General features: G+C 44.6%; 1 protein-coding gene across 2 annotated transcripts in view; it reads right to left on the bottom strand.

Moving 5' to 3' along the window:
- The window catches only part of TTYH3 (tweety family member 3), a 75,609-nt gene that overhangs the window by 12,965 nt on the left and 35,065 nt on the right, over nucleotides 1-27,579 (bottom strand). For both annotated transcript variants that reach the window (XM_051795180.1, XM_051796026.1), the window contains exons 2-13: nucleotides 24,937-25,106; nucleotides 17,621-17,732; nucleotides 16,773-16,993; nucleotides 15,871-15,966; nucleotides 13,223-13,295; nucleotides 12,802-12,877; nucleotides 5,973-6,028; nucleotides 4,608-4,700; nucleotides 4,404-4,496; nucleotides 3,520-3,656; nucleotides 1,376-1,552; nucleotides 366-441 (exon numbers count right to left, since the gene is read on the bottom strand). In XM_051795180.1, coding sequence (XP_051651140.1) covers nucleotides 366-441; nucleotides 1,376-1,552; nucleotides 3,520-3,656; nucleotides 4,404-4,496; nucleotides 4,608-4,700; nucleotides 5,973-6,028; nucleotides 12,802-12,877; nucleotides 13,223-13,295; nucleotides 15,871-15,966; nucleotides 16,773-16,993; nucleotides 17,621-17,732; nucleotides 24,937-25,106 — 1,380 coding nt within the window. The remainder of the gene's footprint in view (nucleotides 1-365; nucleotides 442-1,375; nucleotides 1,553-3,519; nucleotides 3,657-4,403; nucleotides 4,497-4,607; nucleotides 4,701-5,972; nucleotides 6,029-12,801; nucleotides 12,878-13,222; nucleotides 13,296-15,870; nucleotides 15,967-16,772; nucleotides 16,994-17,620; nucleotides 17,733-24,936; nucleotides 25,107-27,579) is intronic.

Below are 27,579 nucleotides of genomic sequence, written 5' to 3'. Positions count from 1 at the left end.
ACAAGTTTCTTTTTAAACTTGAGGAACCAATGCCACAGATAGCAAGTACACTGCATGCAAGTGAACCATCCTGTTGAAGTCACCCATCAAGATACTCATGCACTTCAGTGGTGGCAGGACTGGGCCCATAGGATTACCAGTGTTAATTGATTTTTATTCTTTTTATGTGCAATGTCCAAAGTAGCATAGCAGGGTTTCATTCTCCACGGCAGGTGAGACATGGCTTGTCTAGTCAAGTTGCTGCCATTTATGGGCCAGATCCTGTGTTTGGCTGCACAATCAGCTCCCTTGGGAGTACACAGGAGTGGCAAATGTGTGTTCCCCAAAGTTGCTGAAGCAGAGAGGAGCAGTAAAGAAAGACTTACTGAGGGAGGTGGGGACTCCCGGCCAATGAGCGGGGTATTCTCGCAACGGGGGTTCTGGAAATTTGCATTCTGGCTCCTAGGAAAGGAAGACACACATGGTAACAGGGGGCATGTGCCATGCTTCTCTGGGGAAGGTCTCTGATGGTGACATGGGACAGAGCATCTGCACCCCCAGAACTACTGTATCAGGTCAGTGTCCCTCAAAGCTTTTCCTGCATGCCAGGTGGGTCCCCCTTTTTCAGACAAGGGCACAAAACTATAATTTTCCTCAGAGAGAGCACTATTTTTACATTCTTACTCAGAAGGGCCCACACTGAATCATGTCAAGTGATTTAAAAATAGGTCTGTGTGAAAATCTGCCTCCCTGCAGCACCAGACCTGCCAAGCTGCAGAAATGGAGATAAAACGAGGACAAAGTCTCAGGGGATGAACGAAATGATGTGGCAGCCCCAAAAAAAGATGGGCCCTGATGGTAGTCCAAGTGTGATCAGGGTTAGGCACTTCTGGAGAAACCTCTGAAGATCCCACCTGGACTAGGTAGCTCCAAACTGCAACAGCTGCCAGAGCTGACTGCAAATCCTGTAGGAAGACATAGCCCACAGGTTTTGTCTTGGCTCTCAACCTCCTGGGAGGCTTAAAATCTTCTGGCAAGACTACTCTGTCTGAAGAATTAAGTCTTCTGGTGATCAGATTCATTGTGTAATAAGGAGCCCAGACAATACTTTCCTACTTCTTTTCTCTAGACAGATTTCTAAATCCTGGAGGATGAAGCTGTTCACATTTCGGAGCACGCTGTCTAATAAAACTCTTTCTACTGCAGCACTGTCAAGCCATTCCCTTCTCCCAGTGGATGCCAATCATCAGAAAACATGTCATTTTGCCATTTGACACTTTGGACAAAATCCTTCATCGTTTTCTACTGCTCGTTCAGAAGTTCCAACCTTGCAGCGCTTGTGACAACAGAAATCAGGATGAAGTAATGTGGACAAGCTTGTTTTCAGGATACTCACATGTACTCCGTGACGGGAGCATTGCTGACTGTGTGTGCTGCTGCTGGAATGCTGGTCTCACTGCCATAACTACTCCCACAGCTATAGAGGCTGGGCATGTGCACTCTGTACAGATTATCGTGTGTCTGTCTACTCCCTTGAGCAGCTGATTCTTCTTCCCCATCATCATCTGAGCCTCTGCAAGAAGGAGAAAAAGTTCCTCCTAGAACCCTACAATTACCCCCCACATGTGGGGTTTGCAGGAAACCATGGTAATCCTAGGAACCTCCCAACCATCTTCCACACCTCCACATTCACACCCATTTGGGATGCCTCAGGGTGGCAGTGTCAAACACAGCCTACAGCACAGTGACTCAGACCTCCCACAGATCCCATCTGGACCTGTACACTGCGTGATCCCCTACAGCCTCCCTACGGTCTTCTGTCAGGGCTTGGCAGAGAGCACAGTTCTGCAACTGCCCAGTGGCACAACCAAGGGATGGACACACATCCCAAAACGTACAGCACTAAAAAAACCTCAAAAAACAATAAAAAAGAGAGGCAGTGGGGATGTAGTGTCATACACCCCACAGAAAGCACTCTTGAAAACTGCAGTCTCTGTCCTTCCATTTCTTGTAGACATGTCCAAAGAACTTGTAAGGATAAGTCTCTGTAGACTTCCCTGAACTCCCATTCTGGTTAAAAAAGGTCTGCTTCAGCTTCTAGCAAAACCACAGAAGTCTTTATAGAACTAAGTTGCAAAATTTGTGTCTAAGGGCTTTATCCTTTCAAAAATGCCAGGATTTTAAATCAACTTCTATACAGAGCAGAACTGTTTGTCAGCTGGTTCCTTCCCTCTCTCCCATGGTATTCTCTTGCCCATCCTATACAACACACACTGCTAACTTATCTCCCTAATTATGGGGTGAAGCACCAAGGTTTGAAATATATTTTATCCATGCTTGTCAAAGCCAGTAAAAGGTTCTACAGCATGGGCATGACTAGAACATCCCACACATCACCTGCAGCTTATGTACCACATGGTGGCAGTGAAGATCGGGGAATTGCAGCCTGTACAGTCTCTTAGAGGCAATAAAGCATGACATTCTCCACCTCCCAGAGGGAGGCAGAGGGAGAAATGGTGCTCCAGGGAATGCAAGAGGGAACCCTTCAATTCACAGCAGCAGCCCGAGCCTGCTGGGGTTGGCAGGGCAGGCAGCAGCCCACAGGGAAGGCAGCACAAGAGATGCCACTGGGTAAACCTTTCTCCTTCAAACAGGCAGACTGCCATGCTCTTCTTGGTAAGGTCTCTGCAGCAGCTGCATGTGGAAGAGGTGAGGAAACCAGCCATTTTCTCAAGTGCTACTCTGACGCACTTCCCAAGGCCACTTCTCTGTGGGCACTGCAGGCTTGGCTGGCTCTGACTTCCTGCTATTGTTCAGGACATTCCATTTTACTTTGAACCTTGAGCCTGGGCTTAGAGCACGAAAATCACGTTTCAGGACCAAAGAAGAGAATTTGCTGCAGTCTGCTGCTCTTCTGCAAGAACAGAAAACTCAGAGCTCTTTTAACAGCTGCACGTGGGGCAGCAGCCAGTCAGTGAAGCAAAGGTTTGCTAAAGACTTATAGATCAACCTGGTTACCATCATTAATACTAGTTCAAATTTGCAAGTGTCTCACCTGCCCATACCATTGCCAACAACAGTTGGTTTCCATTATCTATGCAAAGTCGCCCCAGCTTGAGCAAAGTTAAAAAGGCAAGTGTAAACTGCTTCTTATTTCAGTTCTCCTCCCCATACTAGAACAAATGCCTCAAAGCAATGCAAGAGAATAGGAATTTTACAGAGATGGCAATAGCTCAAGCATTACCTCTATACTACAGCTATAATCATTCATCTCTGACTTGACTCATAGTCCTACGGTGGACTGAATACTCTGCACACAGAATATTCCAGTGCAATAAGGTTCAGATGTTAGTATTAACCACAGCCAGAGCAAAAGGCAACAATTTTTTTTCTGTTAGACCTGTGCTTATAAATCCTCATCCCTCACACTCCTGGGATCATATGGGAATGAGCTCCATATGCTCACGGGCACAAATCCAACAGCCAGTCTTCATTGGGAAAGAGCTTTACAATGCTACAGGACCTAAACCCTCTCTATACCTCTTATTCTGCCAAGTGTGTGGGACGCTGCAGACAATGGAACTGAACATGAGGGCTGTGACAAAGGAGAAGAGAACCAGGTAGATGAGGCCTTCCACTCCATCATAGCAGAAGCCTGTCAAAGCCTGGACATAATCCTGCAGAGAGAAAGGAGCAGAGTTTCCTGATCATTACACAGTTAACATTGAGTTCTAACTCAAAAGCCCTTCTCCAGACAACAACTTATAGAGATTGCAGTCCCTTTTCCAGAGCATATTTCTATTTTAATTTCAGGGACCTTAAGTATTTTTCATAACTGATCTAACCTTTATTTCCCCTCACAAAACCCAGCTTGGATTTAGACGTGGAAATATTTTCAACCCCACACAATAAGACTTTAAGGGAGGGGGAAAAAAAAAAAAAAAGCCAAGGCAAACTTATGCACCCAGCTGAAGACACCATATTTTTCATTAGGTCTTTCAGCTCCCTCACTGTGTCCCATGCCCAAGAACACAAGCATGGACTATCTGTGTATCTGCCTTTAGAGACACAGCTGGAATAACAGTTAGGCCATGCTATCCTGCAGCTCCAAGGCACTGCACTCCATGGGAAAGGCAACAAGTTATGTGCTATAGACAAAAAAAAAAAAAAAGGCCCCTAAAACCTTATGGCTCCAATTTGTAGATGTATAAAGCCACATTATCTACTTTCCTATATTGATCTTTAAGCAGAAAGCTAACTTGATCCAAATTCCCATTCCCTTTTCTGCTGGAATCAATCAGTAAAAAGCTGTTGTAAACTGTTCTGGTACACTAGAGACTTGAAACTCCGAAATAATCAGTAGGTTACAGGCTATACACCCCCTTTATTCTTTCTCAGCTCAAGCCCAGTTATGGAGTACTCACCAAATGCAGACTCCGACAGTCCACTAAAGCTGTCAGCTGCTGCAAGTTGATCTCTGTTGAATTCAAAACCTCCTGGATCCGAGTAAGATACTCCTGTAAGGAACAAGTTATTGATTACTGCAAGGGAATGGCTTAGCAGGAGCTGGTCTTGGGTTCTGTACGAGGTTGAGGGAAGCCAGGAAGAGCAAACTTGAGGAGAGTTACCTTGGAGGTGGGGTGCTCTCTGGTCGCTGACCTCATGAGTTCCATAACATCATCCTGCATTTCCACCAGAGCCTTGTGACTTCCTGACAGCTTCTGCTCAACACAAAACATGCAATGTTTCAGCAGTTCAGGCCACATGCACCGAAAGATCCCCTGGAAAAAGACTGAAATCCTATTTCCCAAATATTGAAGCATGAATGGTACAAGTCAAAGTTGTCTCAACTGAAAAGGGTTCAGCTGTGAAAGGGTTAAGCTTGAGTTTTACCAAACTGGAAGAAGTACAGACAGAAAGATGAGGGGAGGGAAGAACCAAAAGGAAAGGAAAAAAAAAAACAAACAAAGAACAAAACACATACACAAACTATACACACAGCTGGGGCTGGCTCTAGGACAGAGGGGAAGGAGAAAGAAAAGACATAAAGCCCTCGAGTTCTCACCACAGAATACAGCTGGATTTCTTTACTAAATCAGGTGGATGAGAAAGACTTAATGTTAACACCAGAAGTTGTTTGTATTAGGGTGCAGCCTTCACATCCCATTAAAGCATCCACGAGAATTTCACATGCAATAGCATGTCAGAGAGTACATGGAGCAACCAGAAGTGCAACAGATAGCAACAGTGCATCATACCACAGCCTGGAGTGTTCCTAACACACCCTTTAAAACAGAGGAAGACAAACTTAAAAAAATCCTAAATATAAATGGTGAAGTAGCTGGGGCCTGCCAAATGGTGGGTGGTGTGGGCTCATCTGGCCTCTGATACATACGACCAAGTTTGGGATGGGCCCAGGTGCTGTTCTTCAGCCCCCACACAAAAGAATAATGACTCACATTTATACTTCAGGAAAAATCCTTTGGATGTTGAAAGGTTTGTAAGAGGCATATGTGAAAACCACTCATTCAACCCACAGAAGTGGCTGCATTTTGGGAGTGGAGTGTTGCCACTGTTTAACCCAAAAGAACTTTCAAGAAGAGATTCAAAGCAGGAAGCAGCAGTTTCCCACCCTGGCATTAATTGTGGGTGCTCTGTCTCCACGTTGCTGCTCTTAGACAAGCACCATGTAAACAGAGGTACCACAACAAAAGCCATAGTCCTCATCACATCACACACAGGCCCTTCTGAAGGGGGCATCCTGGACCTGAAGCTGTGCAGATAGTGATGAAGTTGGAAAAATCTCCTCACTAAATCACAGTGCCACCTCCTGCACAGCTGGGAAGGAGCTACCAAAGCTTTACCAACAGTTTGAGTGCTCCTTAAAGCCAACAATCTGCAACTTGCTGCATGCTGGCATCAAAAGCACTTCACCTATACCCTGCAGGATGACAAGACCCAGGGGTGAAGGGAGTTAGGGTGCTTACACTCACCTGCTGGAAAGGGTTGGGGTATCCAGCACTACAGGTCATGTAATAGCGCAGAATATCTATTAAGACACAAGAGAAGAAAGTCAGGCCAGAGACATCGTTCCAGCTTTGCAGTATTTTACAACTGCCACAAGGGAGGTGTTCAGTTCTGAAAGCAATGCACAAAATGAAAATGCAATATAAATGGAATCAGTTCCCTCTCTCCATGTAGGACTACAGTGCATAGATGGCACTAGAGAAAGGGATGTAAACTTCCTTTGGGGACAAAAGAAAGATTTGTTTCCTTTCTGCTTGTTTTGTTTTTTAAGCCAGTGAAAGGCAGTGGAGCTGCTCCACTTAAAAACTTAGATAAAACATAAAAATTTTTATTCAGAAGTCAGCACTATCCACTGTATAAACTTAAGACAAGACATCGGTCTAGGATAAATCCAACTATGGTACAGTGGAGACATACTCATAAATTTCCAGATAGAACTGATACTGTGCTCTTCCAGCAGCATCATTTATTTCCAGGCTTGAAGACAGTGTGGTGTTCCTCTTCATTCAGATGTGTGTGAAACCAGCCTGGCACCCTCGTGAGCCCTCTACATAACTACATCAACTGCCAGCACACACAAATTACAAATATCAGGCTTTCCCCTGCCACTCTCAATAATACTACCAAGGGAGGGAGCTCTGAAAGACTTGATCATCCAAATACCTTTAGATTATTTCTCAAACATTTACAGTTCCTCTTCAGATGAATATGGGTGTGCCAGCTCAGCAAAATCAAGGGTGAGCTCTAGCTTGGTAAGGACTACAAAAGCCCCAAAACACACATACCCTCTGAATTCCCTCTCCACCGGCATCTTTTCCTCCATTCTTTTTAATCTTCTGTCTGTGACTTCCAGTAACATATACTCCAGGCTGCAAAGCTATAGTGATGAGTCCCAGCTCAGAAATCAGCAAAAGGCACAGCCAGAAGTGAGGGGAGCCGTGAAGGAAGCAGACCTGACTGTATCCTGACTCTGCTGTGCTTCCCATAAATATTGAATGCACCTTTCGGCAAACCAACACACTGGAGACCAAGTGGTACAACACAGACTGTCAGCTCCTGCACGCTGGCAATGCAACCTGACAGCTGTTATTTATAATTCATTAGCCTACTTTGGGGCAGCTTCTGCCAGCTGCTCCATCTCCCTCCCACTGACTCCTTCTCTGGGATGGCTTACATTGCCCCAGCCAAGCCTCTAAACAGCAATTAGCAAATTCTGGGCAGATAGGAGGGCAGTAAGAGCTGCTCTGTGCCTCACTTTGGGCTGACCACAGAAGAGACTGTCTGCCACTGCTGAGCCAAGGAAAGTGCTGCTCCTCCCCAGCTCATAAATCTGATTCAATGGCTATGGGAAAATGGATTAAAACACACCTGCACTGAGAGAACAGCATAGCAACAGCAACCCACAGCATCACACATGGTGACCCAAAGGAGCTGTGATCTTGTCACCAATTTAGTTTAAACCAACAAAACATTAATAGTTTCTCCTGGGCTCCCACAGTGGTATCAAGTTTACATCACCTTTGTAAGTGCAGTAAGTTGCATGACATACTGCTAATGCAGAGCCCTAGAAATATTTCTTGAGGGCCTTCTGGATCATCCCTGGTGGGCAGATTAGAGATGAGAGTTCCTGATATCATAGTTTGCAGCTTGTAAGCCCAGGATAAAGATTGCTGGTTACAAGTGAAGCAAAAAGCAGTACAGTGAAATAAGTGCTTGCCTTGCTTCACCCTGGAAGGCAGGATCAACAAGGATTCACTGTGGTAGCACTGGCTTTGCTGCTGACAAGTGTGACACTCCATACATAAAACATGCTTCCCAAAATGACAATGCCATCAGGAGCAGCTTTCCTCTGCACTGAACCCAGTGTGCTACAAGCTGTGGTGCATTAAAGCTCAGGCGACAATAGGCAGGGAAGCTGCCTTAAAGTGCTCTTGTGCTGCAAAGCCTGGAAATTAAGGACAGTGTCCCCTGCCTCCACAACACCAGGGAAAGAGCAGGAGGCACTTTCACGGGTTTTAAGCCTGGTGGAGGCTATCCTGTACATCACCAAATCTCACATTTCTGACCTGAAAACGGCTACACTAACCCATCACTTGCACTTTGCTAAAACAGCTCCAGGCAATTTCTTTCTATAATTATCTTCCTGATGCATTTTCCTCTCAAGGAAAATTCCTGAAGGTTGATTTGATTTTTGAAGTTGGCCTTTAGGTGATCTAGTTTATAGCAGAAGGGTTAGGCAGGGTCACATCTGCAGCTGCCCATGCCTGCTGTTGCCAGCAACAGTCCTCCTGACCCACTCTTGGTACAAAGGCAATGTGGGAGCAGAAGGCAAGGAAGGGAACTACCTAAAATGCTTTATTTTTGCAAAGTCTGTTTTTCCTAGAAAGGAAAGTAGAGCTGCCTACTAAAGACAGCTTCAGCTGCTAGAACTACTTACTGGTTCTGCGACTGTGGAGACTTACTACTCACTTCAAAGCCCAGCCAAAATGCAAAAATGGCATTAAGCACCCGCCAAAAGGCAGTGAGAGGGTCTGTAGGAAGCAATCAGAAAAAAAATGCTAGCTCAAAAAAAAAATAAAAAAAAATCCCCACACCTAGAACAGCTTTTCACAGCCCTTCATCTCTACTTGAGCATTCTCCAAGCAGTTTGCATTTTACATAGACACCCAGAGGAGGCTGTCCCTGTGGGTTCAATCAGAGAAAGCTGAAGAATATCACCTGTGATGTCAAAGGAAGGCGACTCTTTTGGCTGGAGTTTCTTGCCCAGGTAACGTGTTCTCCCCAAGGAGTTTTGTTTCCCTAAGGCACCAGCCTGACAGCAAAGGGAAGTATCTGCATAACATTTACATTTCTCTCATATATCCTACTCTTGTATTGGTGAAAGCAGAGAGCTTGTAGCCACCCTGCTTGCCCTCCACTCAGAGCCTTCTGCTAATCAGGAGTCCAACAAAACCACACAAGAAAACAGCTTCCCAATGCCACCATCAGCTCAGCAGGATCCTCGAGAGTGCTTCTGTGGCAAACTCTTTTCTGCAGCGTTCTCTGAGCTCAGGTAAGTGTGCAGACACCACATGCCTCACACAAGGTTTTGTCCTGATCTTACTTCTAGTGAGGAAGCTGAGGTGGTGGTGGTGGTGTCAATCCTCTGGTTCATTCAGCTCTGGGCTTCTAAGATGAGAGTGAATCAGTGAGAGGCCAGTCAGGAGGCTGGCCATGACCAGAACACTCCCTGCTTATATCTGAGTATCCAACCTGGCCAGCTTGGCTGGACCAGAGGTAAAAGGCTCCATTATGCCCCCCTGAGTTTTACAGCTCCCTCAGATGAAGTGAGTGGCTGTTCATGCAGATTTCTGGTGGGAGAATCTGGAGAAAGCTCTTCCTGTTGTTTAGACAGATTGTGCCTTTTTATTTAATTTTATGCAATAAGTCATCTGATAATAGCATTATATCAATGAAAAAGAATGGGACTAGAAGATGGCCTCCTGCTTTGAAAATAAACATCTTGGCTGCACCAAGTCTTTTTAGAAGCAGCAGGAGCCGATTAGACAGCCACTGTTCAACTCCATTGGCTTTATCTCAGTTAATGAATACAGGGCGAGTTAGTCACATACATCAGCCTCTTCTGCAAAATTATTTAAGTATTTCCTTCTCCAGGAGACCTGCATTAAGGTTCTTTGCCTCTTTCTTCTGCCCCCCCATCATTTTTTTAATGCAGCACATTTTATTATCTGCAAAACAAGAACATCTCCTCTCTAGTTAAAAACATGACAATAATAATGCACTTAATCAGATTATTCTCAGCTCCATTAATTCCATTTAGATTTGAAAACAGCAATTAATGCATAAACAAGAATATTAACATACTAGTTGCTCAGTATTCAACACAGTTATTTTTCTGTGAAAACTACAACCACCACCAAAAAAAAAACCATTGCAAATACCGATGACTCAGTCCCAGTGTTAATGGCAGAGCATAGGGAATCTTACAATACATTGTATTTAATAACACCAACTAAAAACAATGATTAAAGAGAAAAATTGACCCAGTACTACCAAGCTTCTTAGGATTACTTGTTGGTTCTTATATCCTTAAAATCAAATGGCAGCACCTAGCCCAGTATGACAGACCCCAGCACTGACCAAAAGCAGATACCTCTTTGGCAAGACTCACAGTCCAACTTCAGCCAAAGTGATTCCCAAGGCAAGTGTGTATCCTACATATATGTTAACTCCCCATGGATTCTTCTTCCATGGTCTACCAGAGCCCCTCCACCCACTCATGCTCCCCTTTTTAGTCACTTCTTTTCTGAACTGAAAAATTCACAGTTGGGTACCCTGTGGTGAAACTTGCTGGAGCAATCAAAGTGTTTCTGCCTCACGTGTCTATACTGGTGTTAATGCTGGAGAACATAATCCAAAAAGCAGAGAGAGCAAACCAGAGAGTATGAAGAGCCCATGCACTGGAACCAGGAGCCTTCAAACAGGGCATCTTCCTCCAAGAGGCCAGCATCAATGCTGGCTTCCAGCTGCCTGCCCTGTCTCCTCGAGCTCATCGCTCTGGTTGTATACATGGCTCAACTGATCCACAAAGCAGCTGCTACAATTTACAGCCAGGCACATTCAGGGTCACCAACACTTATTCCAGACTTTTAAAGATTTTTCTAAGGAGCCATTATTGGGATTAAAGTGCCACTGAGCAGTGCCACACTGCACTCCTCGTGTCGTGATTTTCCTTCCTCCTCGTGAGGGTTCCAACAGTGGAGACCAAAAGCTATTTCTGCAGCTTCCTGATCATAAACTATGACACAGCAGTGAAAACCCACATGGGAAAGGCAGAGGATTCGATCATCGCCCAACCAGCTGCCTGGTGTGATGGCAGGCTCGGGAGTTAGACTGATGTCCTTCTGGAAAAAGGGAAAAACAGGAACGCTCAACGGCTGCCTCACAGCAGGGAGCTGACACACCAGCCACCCACAGAGGGGCCACCCTTCCAACTCCAGCCTGTGGCAACACCTGCTCTTCCTCCTCTTCACCGTTTTGCTCAGACCCATTCACTGTTATTTATGGAGCCCTAACAACTGTTCTAGCTGGCGGTGCTGCCAGAGCAGAGCCTGATTTCACCCGGGGGAGCTGCCTGTCCCTGTCCCTGTCCGTGCCGGGGAAAGCGGGAGGAGGGGCGGAACGTCAGTCCCGTTGGCCTCCAAATGAACGACACTGATTAACGAAAACTGCAGGAGCCAAGCAGACGAGGACAACTGAAACGGAGAAGGAGCACAAAGGGGCCTTTCTTCAGTTTCCCAGGGTCAACCTGATTGTTACCAAACACGCTCCAGAGCTGATCTGGGTTACCAAATTATCACAGTCCACAGCTGGCATCAGCATCAGATGTTTTCCCTTGGCCTCACTGACCCATTTGCCTCCTTGAACAACCAGGAAACCAGCTTAGCACCTGAAGCCACATCTTTGGCACCTTCACAGTCAAGACAGGATTTTCATCTTGTGCAGTGTTAAACACTCATTCTCTTCCCTCACTACATCTCTCTGTTACAAAGAGAGCTGCCTGGCTCTATCATCTCCTTCCCAGGAAATCAATAAATAAGGCATTCCAAAAATAAGATGTAGGGTGGCAATATCAATCTGTACATACTCTTTTATTCTACATTCTGCCTCCAGACATAGATGCTTCTTATTGTTTCCAATCCCTGCATCCACAGCCATAGCTACATACCTAATTTCCTACCAGATGCACAGAGAGAGACAGCATCTGGCCAAACACTCAACCTTCTGCACACACGGTAAAGATTCTCTGATTCCACTAAATAAGAACCAGGAAAAATGCAAGTGGTTCCTTTTGCAAATCAGTGTCATTGCTTATTTGTGTTTTGTCATACACAGAACTAGATAAAGGAACCATCGGGGAGAGAAGATAGGGAGAAAAAAGTCAACTTTCTTAACTAAGAAGCAAACTGAGTCCTAAAAATACTTTTCTTTTCAGAACTTACAGTATCTCTGCTGGCAGGCACCAAGCCACCTTTTTGTTAAGCAATGGTTCTGAGTGCCACTTTTGCCCTCCTGAGGTTCAATTTAGAGGCACCCCTAATCTCACCAGACACTTCAGTCTAAATTAGGAAAAACAAACCCCAAATCCATCAGTGCTTCAGCTGGATGCCACTGTGTTGCAGGTATATTATCTTAAGTGGAACAGGATTAGCAAAGTGGTCAAAATACTGCACTTATAACAGAAAGGGAAATTCATACTTCTTTGTGGCAGTTTCCATTCATTTACTCTTTCAATTAGCTTTAGAGAAGCTACTATTTATAGCCACTATTAAGATAAAAGCTTACATGTTTTTGTTGATAACAGATACAAAAACAAGCATTCTAGATTCAAGAATATAGACCTTAGAGCAAGTTTTAAAAATGACAACTCAAACTGCACACTGCTCTTGCCACAATTCTGTCACTTAGAAAGGAGAACGAGAGTCAAGAGTGCTACATTTAATGCAAAATAATCCAGGGACTTCAGTTATTCCATCTTATCGGTTATTTCCATTTAAAGGTCAAGGCAGAAGAAAAGTTTTGAAGGTTTTTCTGAGGCATATGTCTACACTTCTGACCAGGGTATAAATGCCTCTTTGGAAAAAACACTATTTCCAGAGCTCCACAAGTATTGTTTTCCCATTGTATGCCAGCTCCTCTGTTTCAAACACAGCCTCAAATTCTCAGCCACTGCCATGCTCCCGTGTGACAGCTGGAGCTGCAGAACCCTGTCCCAAAGCCAGTCCCAACACTTACCAGGACTGAGCACTGCATTCTCTTCAACCACTTTGGAGATATAAGCATCAGGGTTGATACAGAAGTCACTGGAGCCCTGGATACGTGGAAGACAAAAGGGAAAAGGAATATCAAAGCACACTAGTATCAAAGAGCAGTTGAGCCAGGTTAGCATCAGAGAACCTTCTGTTCTAGGGGTGTTTCAGATGTTGAGGTCTCTCATCGCCACCCCCACCAGCACTGCTTTACACAAGCACAGCAGTGCTGGAGTACAAGCTACCACACCACACCAAGGAGCAGCTCTGTACCTTTCCTAGATGGAAATTGCTAGGACAGTTACTTAGAACAGGATATGGTATAAAACTGGCACAACACAACATTAATCTCGTGTCTGCTAAACCTGCGGCAAAGAGTGGACGGGACTTGGATGAGAGCCACTTACCACAGCGACAGCCAGCTCCAGGCCCAGGGATCCCCAGCTGACAATCAGGGCAAACACCCCAAGCAAGCACACCCTGTGGGAGACAGACAGATGGCAGATGTAGCAGACCTGATTTCAAGCAGTTCCTTTCACAAGATGTATTATTTGGAGTCCAAAACAGTTACTGAACCCAAGAAATTATCAACCACTGACTGTATCTTTAGATAAATATTCCTGTTTTAAATGCCATGGACAGCAGCAACCAGAGAGGTTCATGTCCAGCTATTGGTTCCCACATTGCCTGCCCTGAGTCTGCAGGGGAAAGGGGGAGAGTGTGGAAGCAAAGTATTGCCCTACTTCTAGCAGGGAAACCAAAGGCACAAAGACATTGGGGTGGCTGTAGGGGAGGCAGATTGGCAGGTGGGTGACCCATCACTTTCCCTGTTCCCTTTCTGGACTTTATTTTCCAGGTCCAAAGATAATCAAAGAAAGATATTCTATATAAAGAATATATTCTATATATTCTTTTTTTAATATATATATATATATTCTATATAAAGAAAATCTCACTAACCCATACTGATTCAAAATTGGACAAATGTCTCCCGTGTCTACAATAAATGAGGTTTTTTGGTGTAAGCACTACATGGCTACAGACAGTGTGAGGAAACATTCATCCCCTGTTAGGACACCTGACTTTGGTTCCAAGTTGATGCACCTGAACAGTACCTAAGAAACCCACATAGCTCCAGGAAAGACAGTCACCTGCAGGCAAACAGTTCACAGCAACAGTTTAGGTCCCTACCACTGCCATGTGAGTCCATCTTCGCACAGATTTAAGATTTTGTTCTGACAGCTGGACCTCATTACTGACAGAAAGGGTGGGAAGTGTCTGCTATCAAGCAGACAGAAGGTAGAGAGATGACAGAGCAGTGGTCTCGGTGACATTCAGCTGGCACACACTGGTGGAAAAGACTTTTGCACTTCCCCAACCAGCACATTAGCTCTTCACCCTTGCTGTCAGTATGAGTGGTAGAGATATTCAGGCAGTAGTGCTCCTCAACTCCCTCAGGTACAGGGATGCAGACTAATAAGCAGTTTCATTTTATGTGTCTCTGTCTTCAAAGTAAAGGGACACTGGCTTGCTCTCTTAGGGATGCTTTTTCCCTCTCAGGCTTTGAAACATAAGTAGATTCCTTCCCACCCACACCCTAAACAATACAAAAATCTGTTCATAACCAAGATATTCTTTATTCAAACGTAGTGCAAGCATCTCTGTGAGGAAGGGACATACATTTTTTCTGCTACATTTCTCTCACTGAATACTAGAGCCTTAAAAAATAAACTTATGGGCCTCCATTAAAAAAAAATCTATCCCTCAGTTTACCAACTTATTTTAATTCCAAGTAATCCCTATTCTGTGAATGGATCTGTGGCTTATCTTGCAGAACTAAGGGAGCTTCACCAGACTGACATCTGTGCTGCACTCTGAAATAAGACACTAAAGACTTTATTATGCCTTTTCCAAATGGACACAAAAATTATCAGCCATGGATCAGCAAGGTTCTGAGGTTTTATGACATAAGGACAACACAGCTTGGTGCCTCCAGCTGAGCATGTTAATCAATAAGACACATTTGTTGTTTTACTTTAAATGAAGATGACTGGGTCAGTAACTGATTGCTTGGCTAAAAGATCTAAAACTGGCATTTCACCATCTTGCCTGGCTGTGATACACTTGCTTCTTTATGCCATGTGCTCCCTTTGGGGAATGCCTTCATATGAACTTCTGGCTAACAGGGAATGAGATTCTAATTTAAACCCTGGGTTTGCCATCTGTGTGTGCACTTGGACTTTTGTCTCTATAACCTGCCAGGTATGAAATCATCTGGCAAATAATAAAATTGAATACACACTCCAATTATTAATGGCATCACCACATACCAGGATAAACTCTTGGCCGTGTCAGTTGTCAAACTGTCACTGTGTTTATGATACCAGTGTCTTTGCCAAATATGCCAAGCTACACCAAGCTACAAGATGGGGAGGGGAATGGTTTTTCCTTGTAATAGGGCATTTTCAGTGCTTTTTAGATATAGTCATGCATTAATATTGCAGTACCATGGCAACAAGACTCCTCCTCATAACTGTAAACCATTGCTTGTTCTCAGTTTAACATTTCTCCAGGTGTGATAGCCCAAGGTAAACAAGAGCAGATCGTGACACAGAAGGCATGCTACCAGGTTGTGTAGACACATGCAATGTTCATCATCAATTAACAAACACCTTCCCAACTGGAGAGAATCAAAGGGAGATTTTTAAAGCCTGTAATTTTAAGGGAGGATGTTCACAGTAAATGGAAGCTACCAATGCCACCCAGGGGAAAGCAGACCGTGCAGATGAGTTCCTCATCTTTGATGAGAAAGCAATGGACACCAGAACCACTGCCTTTTACAGCTCAGGAACCTTCCTGTGAACATCTCGTGTACGTAGCCCTAACCCTGTCCACAGAGCTGCACTCCACAGAGTTGCTCCACTCCGAGAGGCAAATTTAAAACGTTCAGTTTCAGATGTTCTTGATATCAACTGACAACAGGCAGAGGTTCACACTGCCAGGCACTTGCATTCAGCTGGCTTTCCTTATGCCCTGTGCCCAGGTCAGGACTTACCCCATAAGAATGGCCCTGGAGTTTCTAATGAGCCCAAAGAGCACCAGCAAACATATCAGGACATGAAACAGGAGCAGGCCCAGGTATCCCAGCCACCTGCAGAAAACAAAAACACAGTCTGCAAAGGAAAACTGGTGTATAAAAAGCACAGATCAAGAACCTAGTGTGATTTATGAGGAAAACATGGCCCTTGTTTTCTTCTAGTAAAAACCACCACTAACGACTAACCTTCAGAGAGCTCTGGCTATTTGTGGGGTCTGGAGTTGAGGCAGGTAGAAGCATTTATACAACACACCCATCATACACAGTTGTTGAGAAATGACACTGCTAGTCTTGTTCACACAGTAGGGTGAAGTTATATGCAACTGGTCACCATTAGAAGAAGAAAAGGCATTGTAGCTTCTTGAACTTCCGAGACATTTGTTAGGAAATGCTTCGGTTATTTATTCCACATGTGTGGGTAGAGGTTTTCTGTTGTGGAATACAGCTGATGCAATCTTTTATTAAATATGTTTAATAAAAAGGAATGTTAGGGTGTGGTGTTAACTTATGGAACTAGTGCAGTTTTCTACTCTACTCTACTTTAGTTAATCTGTTCTATAACCATGTTTTTTCCCCCCCATGGTTTGTATGCTAGAACACAAACTACAGATTTTGTACATTGAGAATAAGTTTCTCTTCAGCTGGTTGTAAACACAGTTTAGAAAAAAAAGTTGTTGTGCATTTTGATTTAAAGTGGATTCGGTTTTGCTGTAAAATGAATCAGCTGCGGGGGCCAAGAGCATCTGCAGTGATATACAGAGCCTCTGGCTCAGCCACCCAGAACATGCACATAATTTTTGCAGAACAGGCCAAAGCAGATTCTACAACCACTGCACTACAGCACTACTACTGTGACACACCTGTACCAGTCATAGAGGTCAATCTGAATCGCCAGCTCCTCCAGAGACACCTCTTCATTCTTCCAAAAGGGGATCTCAGTTGTTTGCCTGACCAGATCATCCAAGAGACTCTGCAGTTTCTGGACAACATGCAGGTAGTCTGTCTGCTTCGTGAACATCTCCTCCAGCACTAGCAAGTTGGGTTCCACTGTTTGGTTCAGGGCCACTGCAGTATCCAGCACCTGGAGTATAGGAAAGAAAAAAGAGGGGGGGAAAAAGAAAAATATTGAAGGACAGGAAGTCAAGGAAGTTAAAGGGAAGTCATTCTTACTAGGAAGTCATGGACAGCTTTCAGATTATCAGTCCTCTACATTAATAGGCTCAGACTGCTTACCCTTCAAAAGCAACTTAAAAGCATCTGTAATGGAGATTGTTTGCAAGTAGCCCAGTGATGGTGCTTTAGCTGAACACATATTCACATTTTGCAGCCGTCAGGGTTGCAGTGTGATACCGTGGAAGTAGAAGTAGCACAGGAACAACTGATGGTATTAAAAGGCAACATTTTACTAAGAGATTTGTCTGCTTTGGCCTGCCTCCTCTTCCTGTTGTGGAAGAGAGCTGATCAGAAGCTGTTTTTAAACCTAGCAAAGAGAAGACTTCGTTTAACAAGCTGTGTTTGCTTTGATATTTTTAGAAGAGCTGAAGAAATCACGGTGCCATTAATGGAAACGTTAGCACATGCATAAGCCCAGATACGAACGAAAAACAGGAAGAGACACGGGCGCAGCCAGACTGGAGAGGAGAGGTGCTGAGCAAGTCTGCTCGTTCCCACCCTGCCCATATCTGCTGCCACCCCTCCCGGTGCTCACCCGGTCCTGCACACCGGCCACGGTGCGGTTCGCGTGGCGCAGCGAGTACGTCAGCCGGTGGATGCCGTCGCTGGTCTCCCCATTCCCATAGAATCCCACAGCAATCCCAGCACTGTGGAGAGAGAAATCAAGAAAGGGGAGAGTTAGAGCTAACAGGCAAGTTGTATAACACAGGGCTACAGCACCCCGGGCAGGCACATCAGCACCTTCCACAGGAAGGGAAGCCGCTGCCTCCCAAAGGGAGCTCGGAGTGATTACGCTCCTCGGCAACCGCCGGAAAAACACACCTGTAAACATTCTGCACAGCATCCCTGTGATGAAGGGCAAACCACAAGATGCATATTTAATTTATGGTAAAATAATGAAAATCTGTCAGAGAACTGCCTGGTTGTCTGTGGCTGGATCTGGACTCCCAAAAACCCAGCCGGCCACGCAGCTCTCCAGTGGCTCCTGCAAGAGCTGCCATTGCTGTGTCAGGAGATGTGCTCTCTCTGGACAGGAAATGCGGATTGTTTGGCTACATTTGTTTAAAGCAGGACACAAAGAGCTTGCTGTGACTGCTTGCCCGTGGTGGTGGTTCCTCTGGATACATTTTGCATGCCCTTTTCTCTACCCTGTGAAGTATCTATGAACATCATCTTGATTTATCTTCCCATTAGAAACGTTTGTGTCACACTGATTTAGAGTACTGGGAAGGGAGGTTTAATAACTTACTGGGACAAAAGACTTATTTATTTTTAAGGCAAGTGAATTTCAAGCTTGCAGACACAATTCAACTCCAGCTGCTTAACAAATTACCACCTATCAGCTGATTTGCCATAACTGTCTACACATATCAGTCCGGCCCAATTATGAAGTAAACCATATTAACTTAAGCCTCACTTAAAGGAGGAAGATCCTGTAAATGAATTGCAACCAGAGGATTATCTCATGCAAGTCAGCAATACCTCTTGTATTAAGATATCACTACAGGAACTCACAGTTCCTCTTCCCAAGCCCATATTTCCTAATAATAGAAGAGTAACAAACTTGTGAAGGGATCACACAACTAAACTCAGGGAAAACAAACATTACCAAGACAGTTTTTCTGTTCTCATGTCATGTTTAGCTTGAGAGTATCCATGATCTTTTCTAGGAAGATTCTCAAGACACCAAGGTTGTGTTTGTGGTAGTGGCAAGCAAAGTGGTGGTGGTGATGGTTTTGTTGTAAATCTGAAGTTATTCTGGATGAAACATTTAGTTCCTTCACAACAGCTTTGTGCTTGGGTTATAGCACTGCCCTTACAAAGTGGGTCTGAAGAAGGAATCAAAGAGGAAGGAAACAAGCCAAACAAGAGCTTTCAGAACAAGTAAGTGCCTTTGTTTAATAGGAAGGGTCACCAAAGGACATTAGGCTTTCCTCACCATCACCACCACCAGGCTGGGAAATGAACCCAAGCAGGCAGGCCAGAGTGGGCTTTGCCTACAGAACAGACCCTTGCAAAGATCTGCTCTGGCATGTTCATTGCAGTCCAAACAACTCTCCTCTCTTGCATCCATCCCTCCTTTCCTGGCCTCATCCACTTTGAAAGAGTGAGCAGAATAATATAGTTCACCTGGTCATATTTGTACTTTCTCCTCATATGTAACAAGAAACAGAAGGCAAGCTCATGAACTGGAAGCAGATCCACTAGGAAAATCTCTGTCAGCCTCATGCTTTTTCCAGCAATTGAATCTCCATAAATTATAGAGAGCTTGGCCCATAAAAGCCTCAGCTGAGGAGTCTTCTAGGGACATGAGGCAGCCTACATTGTATACAGAAAGAGAGGCAGCAGGTATGGAACTCTAAATATTTAGCATTAATAGAAGAAATGAGCCTCTGTCTTCACGAACACCATTCCTCAAACATTTTCCTAATGCAAATTATGCTGATAACTAAAGAGAGAAAAGCCCTCTGCATTCCTCCCTGGTTGCAGCTATTATCAGAGCTTGATAACGCATGCCTAGGATACACGGGGGTGGAGGGGATAAAAAAGACACCACCCCTCCTCCCCCTGAACTAGAGAGATTACAGATCCAGAGCAATGCCCAGGATAAAGGCAACTCAGCATCCCATTGCAGCAATTGCAAAGCTGTGGCTTGAATTTCCCCTTGCCTTATCAGAGCAAACAAATTCAGACGGACCCTTTCATCCTCCTGAGCTGCAGAAAACTTTAACAGTTGTTTCTGTTATAGACACCAAATAAATTCCAGAACATTCTCGACACTGAATAGGCAGATCTGACCCTTTTCATTAGCGAGCAATTTCTATTCAGCCTGTTACAGCTACTAGAAGCCTATTCTTTCAGCACTTGGTAAGTACCCAAAACCTGCTGCTTGGCTCTCAGTATTCCCAGCACAGTAGCACTGTTTTGCTGAGAAAGACTCAGAACCAGCACTCTGAAGTAGCAGCAGATACGTTGCCCTGAAAGATGCAGCCCAGGCAGGTACATTAGCCAGGTTACTCAGAGGTACCAGCTATGAAGAGCTGGCAACTACAGGCAAATGACTTGAAACTCGTTACCCTGTTGGAGGCAGAACTACCCCAGCAGCCTTCCATAGGCTTCCCATCCATCCTTGCACCAACCACAGCTCCCACTGCCCCAACCCTCCAGGCACAGCCACTACTCCTGAAAGAAAACACTATAGCAACAAGAACTGGGATAAAAGCCATTTAATCCAAGTAATAAATTCCTCCAGACATGCGGCTCATACATTCACTGGAAACTACACATAAAGCATTAATTATTCCATTACTGCCCAGCAAAAGCCAGCCCTGCTTTCACACCCTGTGCTAGCAAGGGGCACTTACACAGCCATTCCTCCCCCTAGGAGCAGGCTGTACAGTTTTGTGGCAGTTCCCTTTCTATCACTCTAAAGAGGGAGGGAAACCATTCCAGAAGCCAGGCCAGGGGCAGCTGCCTGGACTCACGCTGTGACTGAGGAGGGAGCAGAGCTGAAGGGCAGGCAGTGAGGGAACTGCTGCTGCTTAGTTTTCTGTTTGCATTTGGCTTCATCTAAATCCAATCCAGTTGTTTCAAATCCCTGCCCACACACGCTGATATGAGTTGCTATTGTTTAAAGCAGATTTAAGGATTTACACTAGTTTTTAACTACCTTTTATATGATTAAAGGAAAACAGAGGGGCTCCTTCTATTTAAGTGCATTCTTTTAAAATAAAAATAGATCAACTCATCCTAACCCAACAGCATAAGTCCTTGAGGTCAGGACAAATCACATGGCTTCTTGCACGAACCCCGGGAGGCACAGTAGCCTAAGATACAGCAGATACATCTCCCAGTACAGGATGACAAAATCATCACCCCATGGAGAAGCCTGTATTTTTGTCACACAGCCCGGATACAAGCACATCATTCCTGAATGACAAAGCTCTTTTCCACCCTAGCACCCTCTGGAAGATACTCCAACACATTTTCAGTGCTCTTATAGGAAAGTCATCTCTATTTCTGCCAATCTTGCTTCTCTCACACTCCCCTCCCTAGCACACACACCTCCCTCCTCCCAAATCTACACTATCCCATCCTCAATTCCTTCTTCCAAACTTACCTTTATGAGTCTCCTGTCACTTCCACTACCATCACCACCCCTCCCCTGCGTTCCTTCTCATTCATATTTTTGAGTAAAATCTTAAAAATTAATCTATCAAGGTCTTACAGACCATCTAAAAAGTTGCTCCTGCTACTCAATAGTGCACATAAAAAACCACTTGGCTACTCAATAATTTTGGTAAGTTTCAGGAAACCCACTTATTTAAGTCAAGAAAACATTGTACTTCTGAACTTAATGTTATCACCACCAGTGCACACCCACAGAAACCCACTAGATAGTACACTACCAGCTCCTCAAAGAGTTATACAAGTGAGACAGAAGATCAGCATGTCAGGATTTCTATGTATTCCTACAGATACAACAGTGTGATTTAAAGGCCTGCAGGTTGTACACACACTTTAGTATCACTTTTCAGCAAGACTCAAGAAATTCAAGTCTGGAGAGCTGCTTTCCCATTGTTGGTATGCAAGAGTCACATGGGCTTTGGAAACCCCCTGATAAAGAACCAGAAAAGACAAATCAAGTGTCAATCTGAATTTGCTTGTAACATGACCTGCAAAAACCCAAAGAGTGTTTTCTGGATTTGCACAAGATATACATGAACAGCAGCACATTAATCTGATAGAGAGAGCACATATGTGCCTTCTGGTGATGAGATCCTCCTGCTGTAATACCCACACATGCAGCAAAACCCTCCTGGGTACCCAGCCACCAGTCTGAAAAGATGAGCACTAGCCATTCAAATCACATCCTTAGAAATGAATAATCTAACTACACCAAGTCATCTTTAATTACAGGAACTTCTTATGAAGAACCCTTTTTAGACTTCTTGTTCTCAGGAGGAATGTTAATTTGTCTGTCTAATTACCACCTTGCACTTTTCGCACCAAGGGAAAGTGCTATTACTGGCACTTGAGAAAGGAAGTTTTCACCATTTATTTGTACCCATTTCTTTCAGGTATCATCTCCACAAAGCTTTCTTCCCACCCTAGGTGCTGAGCTCCCTTCTAGGACAGTTAAGGTCACCTAACTGGTGGATGATATGATTTATAAGACAGCTCCCCACACACAGAAACTAAGCAAAATTGGTAAGGACTAGAAATGAACTAAGTATTCAAGGAATAATGTAGGCTAATAATTCCTGCAGCTTTGTGGCTGGAGCAACTGGGAAGGCTCATTAGAGACATTTTGTTGGAGAGCCCCTGTTAACCAGTTATGCCTCCCTGCTGGCTCAGCATTCTCCCTTTTGCACACGGGAAACAGGGAGATATCAGGAAACAGTGACCCAGTGCATACAGCAGGATTCACAGTACAAACAGCCCCCTGGGATTAAGTACAACCTAGATAAGCATGTACTAGGCACAGCTGGACTTAACCAGAGTTAACTAGTTCTCAGCTAGGAAGACAATAGTCCACTTCAAAGTACTCAGACAGACTGGACCAGCTGCTGGTTGGAACCTCTTGTTGTTTCAGCACCCAAGCTACTCCTCTCCTCTTGCAAACAGTGCTACAAACTGCCTCCCAGGCTGATGTTTGGAACAGCCTTACACCCCACTACAGCCACAGCTGGTCTGGCACTTCTGTTACATGTAACACACAGCTAGCATAGAATATATCCAGTGGACCAATCTAACTGTTGGTACTTAACTGTGACTTCCTGCTAGCACAGATTAGAGTCCCTGCTTGTTGGAATCTGTATCTGCATTCCCAGACACTCACAGAGCACCAGGAGCCTCTGGTTCCAGTGCTCTGTGGCATCCAGCTGCTGTAGAGGGGCAGAAAACCAACCTTGGCTCTGCAGAGGAACAGCAGCACTGGGACAGCACCTTCACTCACCATGATGGTACCAACCTCCTCATTGTTTAAGTGTGCTGACTTCAGGGAGGAACTTAAAAACTTAATTAAAAAAGTCAAGACAAATATTCACCCAATATCACTGTAGATTCTAAGTTCTAAGGATACTTCTGCATTTAATACTTGCAGAAACAAATAGTACACCAGTGGTTAAAATTTTGAGGAAGCCTAAGCAGTTTTCCAGCTTGTGGACTTGATAGAGTTGCATCAAGTTTACCAGAATTTATACTCAGACTTTCCAATTTTAAATTGTCTCACACATGCTCTGGAGAGGTGCAGAACACCTCCTTGTCACCCTTTCTACAATTAAAAACAAACACAACTACCACACTGCAGCAGCTGTCTCGGTCACATATGCTGCACAACAATAGCTAACAAGGGCCTGTAGCAGCAGCACAGGCTATAAATAGCATCAGCCAGAGTTTCTGTAAGAAAGGGTTAGGACCACAGCACTCTCAGTGGATTGGAATGGATGCAGCTGAAGCTCTTAAGCTCACTAAAAGGAAGGTGAATGAGGCTGAGATTTCTTCTTTGCGAGTTCTGTGGTTTGCCTTTCCATTCCAGGCACCTATTTGCAATCAGCAGAGCATGGAAGAGCTCCCTGCAAACACAGCAATACCAGGTGGTACAGAAGGTCTCCTCCACAGCCCTGAGCCCCTGCTTCTACAACTAAATCCATCCCCAGCTGCTAAACTCAACACACAATGCCTGCTCTGCGGTGTTTGTTCCAATACTTCAAGGGTTTGCTATTCTCTTAAGTATGTGCCTCGAAAGAGGAAAATACACAAATGCCTCAGCAGCACAGTCTGGCCCTTGAACAGCTGAGCCTGGGCTTCAAGGAACACACTCCAAACAGATCACACACCAGATCCACCACCCATCAGCAGGCTCACACAAAAAGTGAACCACAAGGCACCATCAAATACCATCGACTCATTGCTGTCTCCTCTGACTAAGGGACTGCTCCCAGACCTGCCAGACCCACAGAGGGGCAACCAAGGCCACCCTGACTCTTGGGCAAGAGTAGATGATGCTTGGAATTGGTAAGAAATGCAGTGCTCAATGTGGGGCACACACATCCAGAGAGCTCCAAATACTCATTCTGCCCAAGTCAAAACAAGATCCAAGGCTCCTTCTCAAAGTCTGCAAACATGTACCTCCCTTCAGATGCCCCACCATTCACTTTCTAGGAAATTCTCTCTATGGATTCTTTCTACACACGTTGTCCACTCATTACTGGATTTTTCTTGTTTTTCAGAAATCCTTTTTGTCACCTCACACCCAAAAGCTTCTATTGCTCAGTCATAACAGGGAGCATTGCTGACCCTTGAACCATTACTTGGAGTGCCCTTGGAGATGGCACATTAGCAGAGATAATGAAATGCAGCAGTGTCTTACACAGGCTGCAAAATCTGAACATTCCCTCCAGTCAAACACCAATCCTTCCAAACCCAAAAGAATCATCTGTGTCTCTTTCTTCCTAATCTACTCTCCCACACAGCCATTCTTTTTGGACACCAGATTCTAAGAAATCTGCATTTAGACCTGATAAATACTTCAACCGTGCGCATCCTATTTAAGTGATAAGCTCCCAAGGACGGAGTGTCCTTCATTTCTCACTTGAAAAGTATCAAAGAGCAGGACATCAGCTACTCCTTTTCACACTGCTCGAACCATTAGGCAGCTCGGCAAGCGGTAGAAAGGAAGAAAATACATGACAGATATTTAAAACACACACACATCAAACAGAAAGAGGAATTACTGCCAACAGTCACTAACTACAGACAGCAGGCTAAGTGTGGAGGCGCATGCAGAGGATGCACCACCCCAAATAACTTCGGGGAACCCCCAAAACTTTGGGTGCACGGACGTACCTGCAGACGAGGGTTGCGATGATGACGCACCAGGCCGTGCAGCAGCAGTCAGCATTCAGGTGTTCCTCGCTCTTCCGATGGCGGCAGCACAGCCAGAAGGAGTAGAACAGGAGGAAGAGCAGGTCCAGAGCCAGGCAGGAGAGAGCGATGCCACCCAACAGCAACAGGGCCTGCGGGAAACAGGGGCGGGAAACACTCACACCTGGGCACAGCACGGCCGCAGCAGGGGAGGTCAGCCAGGGCCCCCATGTGTGAGGGCTTTGCAAGGTGTACCTCGAAAACAAGTCATTTTGTGGGTTTGGTGTGTTTTTTTAAAACATAAACAGGATAGTTTCAGTCCCACTTTCCCCCTTCTCTGCATTCCATGTTCTGTACCTAAGCTGTAAATCACTGAGCCATTTTGTCTGTCTCAGCTGAGTTAATCAGTGAGGGTTTCCTCTTTACTCCTGATCACAGGTCAGCAGATTTAAAGAACAAAAATAATAATAATAAAAAAAAAAAAGTTCAGCCAGCTGCCTCTCTATCTCTACAGTTTTTTAATCTTCATGAATAAATATGCAGGCTTATTCATTAGAAATCCAAGTGCATGAGTGGGTTTGAAAGCGGGTGGAATTTATTATACATGCATGAGATTGATTTTTAAAAAAATTAATCCCCATGCAATGCTTCTGTTCAAGGTAGACCTAGAATAAATGGCAAACCCCTTCCATATACCATCCACATATATAGGTACAACAAACGTGGATGCCACAGACACACCAGCTTGAAGCTGTCACAAGCTGAATTAGTGTGTTATACCTACTTCTAGTCATGTTCCTGGGAGGAAAAGGAAGGAGTAAGTGTTTAACTACATTCCTATTTCTTTTTATTTGAAAAATGCTGGCTGAAATCCAAAAATGCAAACCAATTTTGCTAAATACAATAAAATAATTTAAATCCATTCTAACACCAAATATAGCCACATTTACTTGATTCATTCAGATGTGAGAAAGGATATCATTTTATCCATAAGCTTTTTTGGGTAACCCTTGGTAGTGGTGACAAAAGCCAACTTACTAGAAATTACTTAAATGTCTGGAAAGGGTCCAAGTCACCTACTACTGCCCCAAAATCGGGGAGGCAGACAAAGATCTGTATCAGCAAACCTAGAACAAAGGTTTGGCTTCTTAAATCAGTATCTCTTTTCCTCCCCATGCAGAAATTCCTTAAAGAACATTTATATGCTTCCTCCTGATCCAAACAATAACTTCCTTCTGATCAAAGAAATATAACAAAGAATGCCGAGATTAAAGCAAGACTCTCAACAAAACTGGTGACTGTTTCTAACAGGGTCTGGTAGTAACTTGCTCTTTGCAGGCTTTTCTCTCCTCTCTTTCCCCCCCTCTCTGTTCCATAGGTACTCCCTGCTGAGTTATTATCCTGGCAAACTATACGAGCCACACAACGTCCTTCCCAGCCAAGCAAACGTCAGCCATCCATAACAAGATCCATGCTGGTTAAACCCCAGGGCTGCACCACAGATCCTCCACGTAGCCACGTGCTTTTTGCTCTCCCAGCCTTCATAAACCCACCCAAAGCCCACCAGGTGCCCCGGGATGGGGGAGTTTACAGGTGCTGCTTTCCCAAACCGGACAGCAGAAACTCAGTCCCGCTGCAGAAAGTGAACTTTGGGATCTTTACCAGAGAGGAGTGGGGGTTGAAGGGAAAAATCCCTATCCCCCTTTCCCATGCTTTCACCAGATGGTGTGAGCGCTGCTTGAGATCCTGAGCAGAAAGGGGCCTCTGAGAGGGGAAGCTGCGCTCGAAGCCCCACGTTCTCACACTTCTGAAGGCTCGCCATGTACGAGCACTCAATACTAATTTAACTAACACATTTGGCATACCAAAGCTCCTCAGGGATAGTCTTTATTTTTTAAACATGTCAGGCTGCTGTAAGGCAAAGCTTTCCTGCCCTGCTCGCCTGCACTTCTTTCTTCACACCCTCAACCCTCCTGCACACGCTAAAAGGCATTACTGTGGAAAGACGAGCTCAGCTGAAAACATCCTCCCAGCAACTCTTTATCAGCAAAAAATTCACACTGCAGAGTTCCAGATGTAGGGGAACAGCCCCCATTAAGAGGAAATAAAAGGAAATACTGAAAAAAAAAAAAAAGAAGGAAAAATTAATATTAAAGACTGCCATGCAGCAAGCAACCTGAAGTTCTTGCTTTGGATGCTTAATATATGCTTTAAATTTGCATCTGGCCAAAAAGGACTTGGCTGGCCACTATACCACAATCTGCATTTCATTTTCCAGAGAATATTTGTTTTCCATTAATGGATATGTGCCATGACAACAAGTGAAATCATCCAGCAGAGCAGTTATTAATCTTTCTGACTGATGAGTCAGTTTAGGACCCAGAGACTGGCTGGCAGCGAAAGCCTGGTTGCAACCAAAGATATGCCTCGGCCTGCCTGTCAGGATTAAACGACAGTATTTAAAAAAGGGGGGTTGAGGCTGGATAAACCCTCAGACACTCTATCCTGCAACAGTAAATCTGGGACTCGGTTATCCAAGGCCACATTATCCCGAGTAAATGTAAAATTATGCACTGGGCCTTTTGCCACAAAGGAGCATCAATTCGTCTTCGAACATTTGCTGAG

The sequence above is a fragment of the Manacus candei genome, unplaced genomic scaffold, assembly GCF_025592945.1.
Source record: "Manacus candei isolate 608988 ecotype Guabito, Panama unplaced genomic scaffold, ASM2559294v1 h1tg000002l, whole genome shotgun sequence".
Classification (NCBI taxonomy): domain Eukaryota; kingdom Metazoa; phylum Chordata; class Aves; order Passeriformes; family Pipridae; genus Manacus; species Manacus candei.
This window is presented reverse-complemented; position numbering and strand designations above follow the sequence as displayed.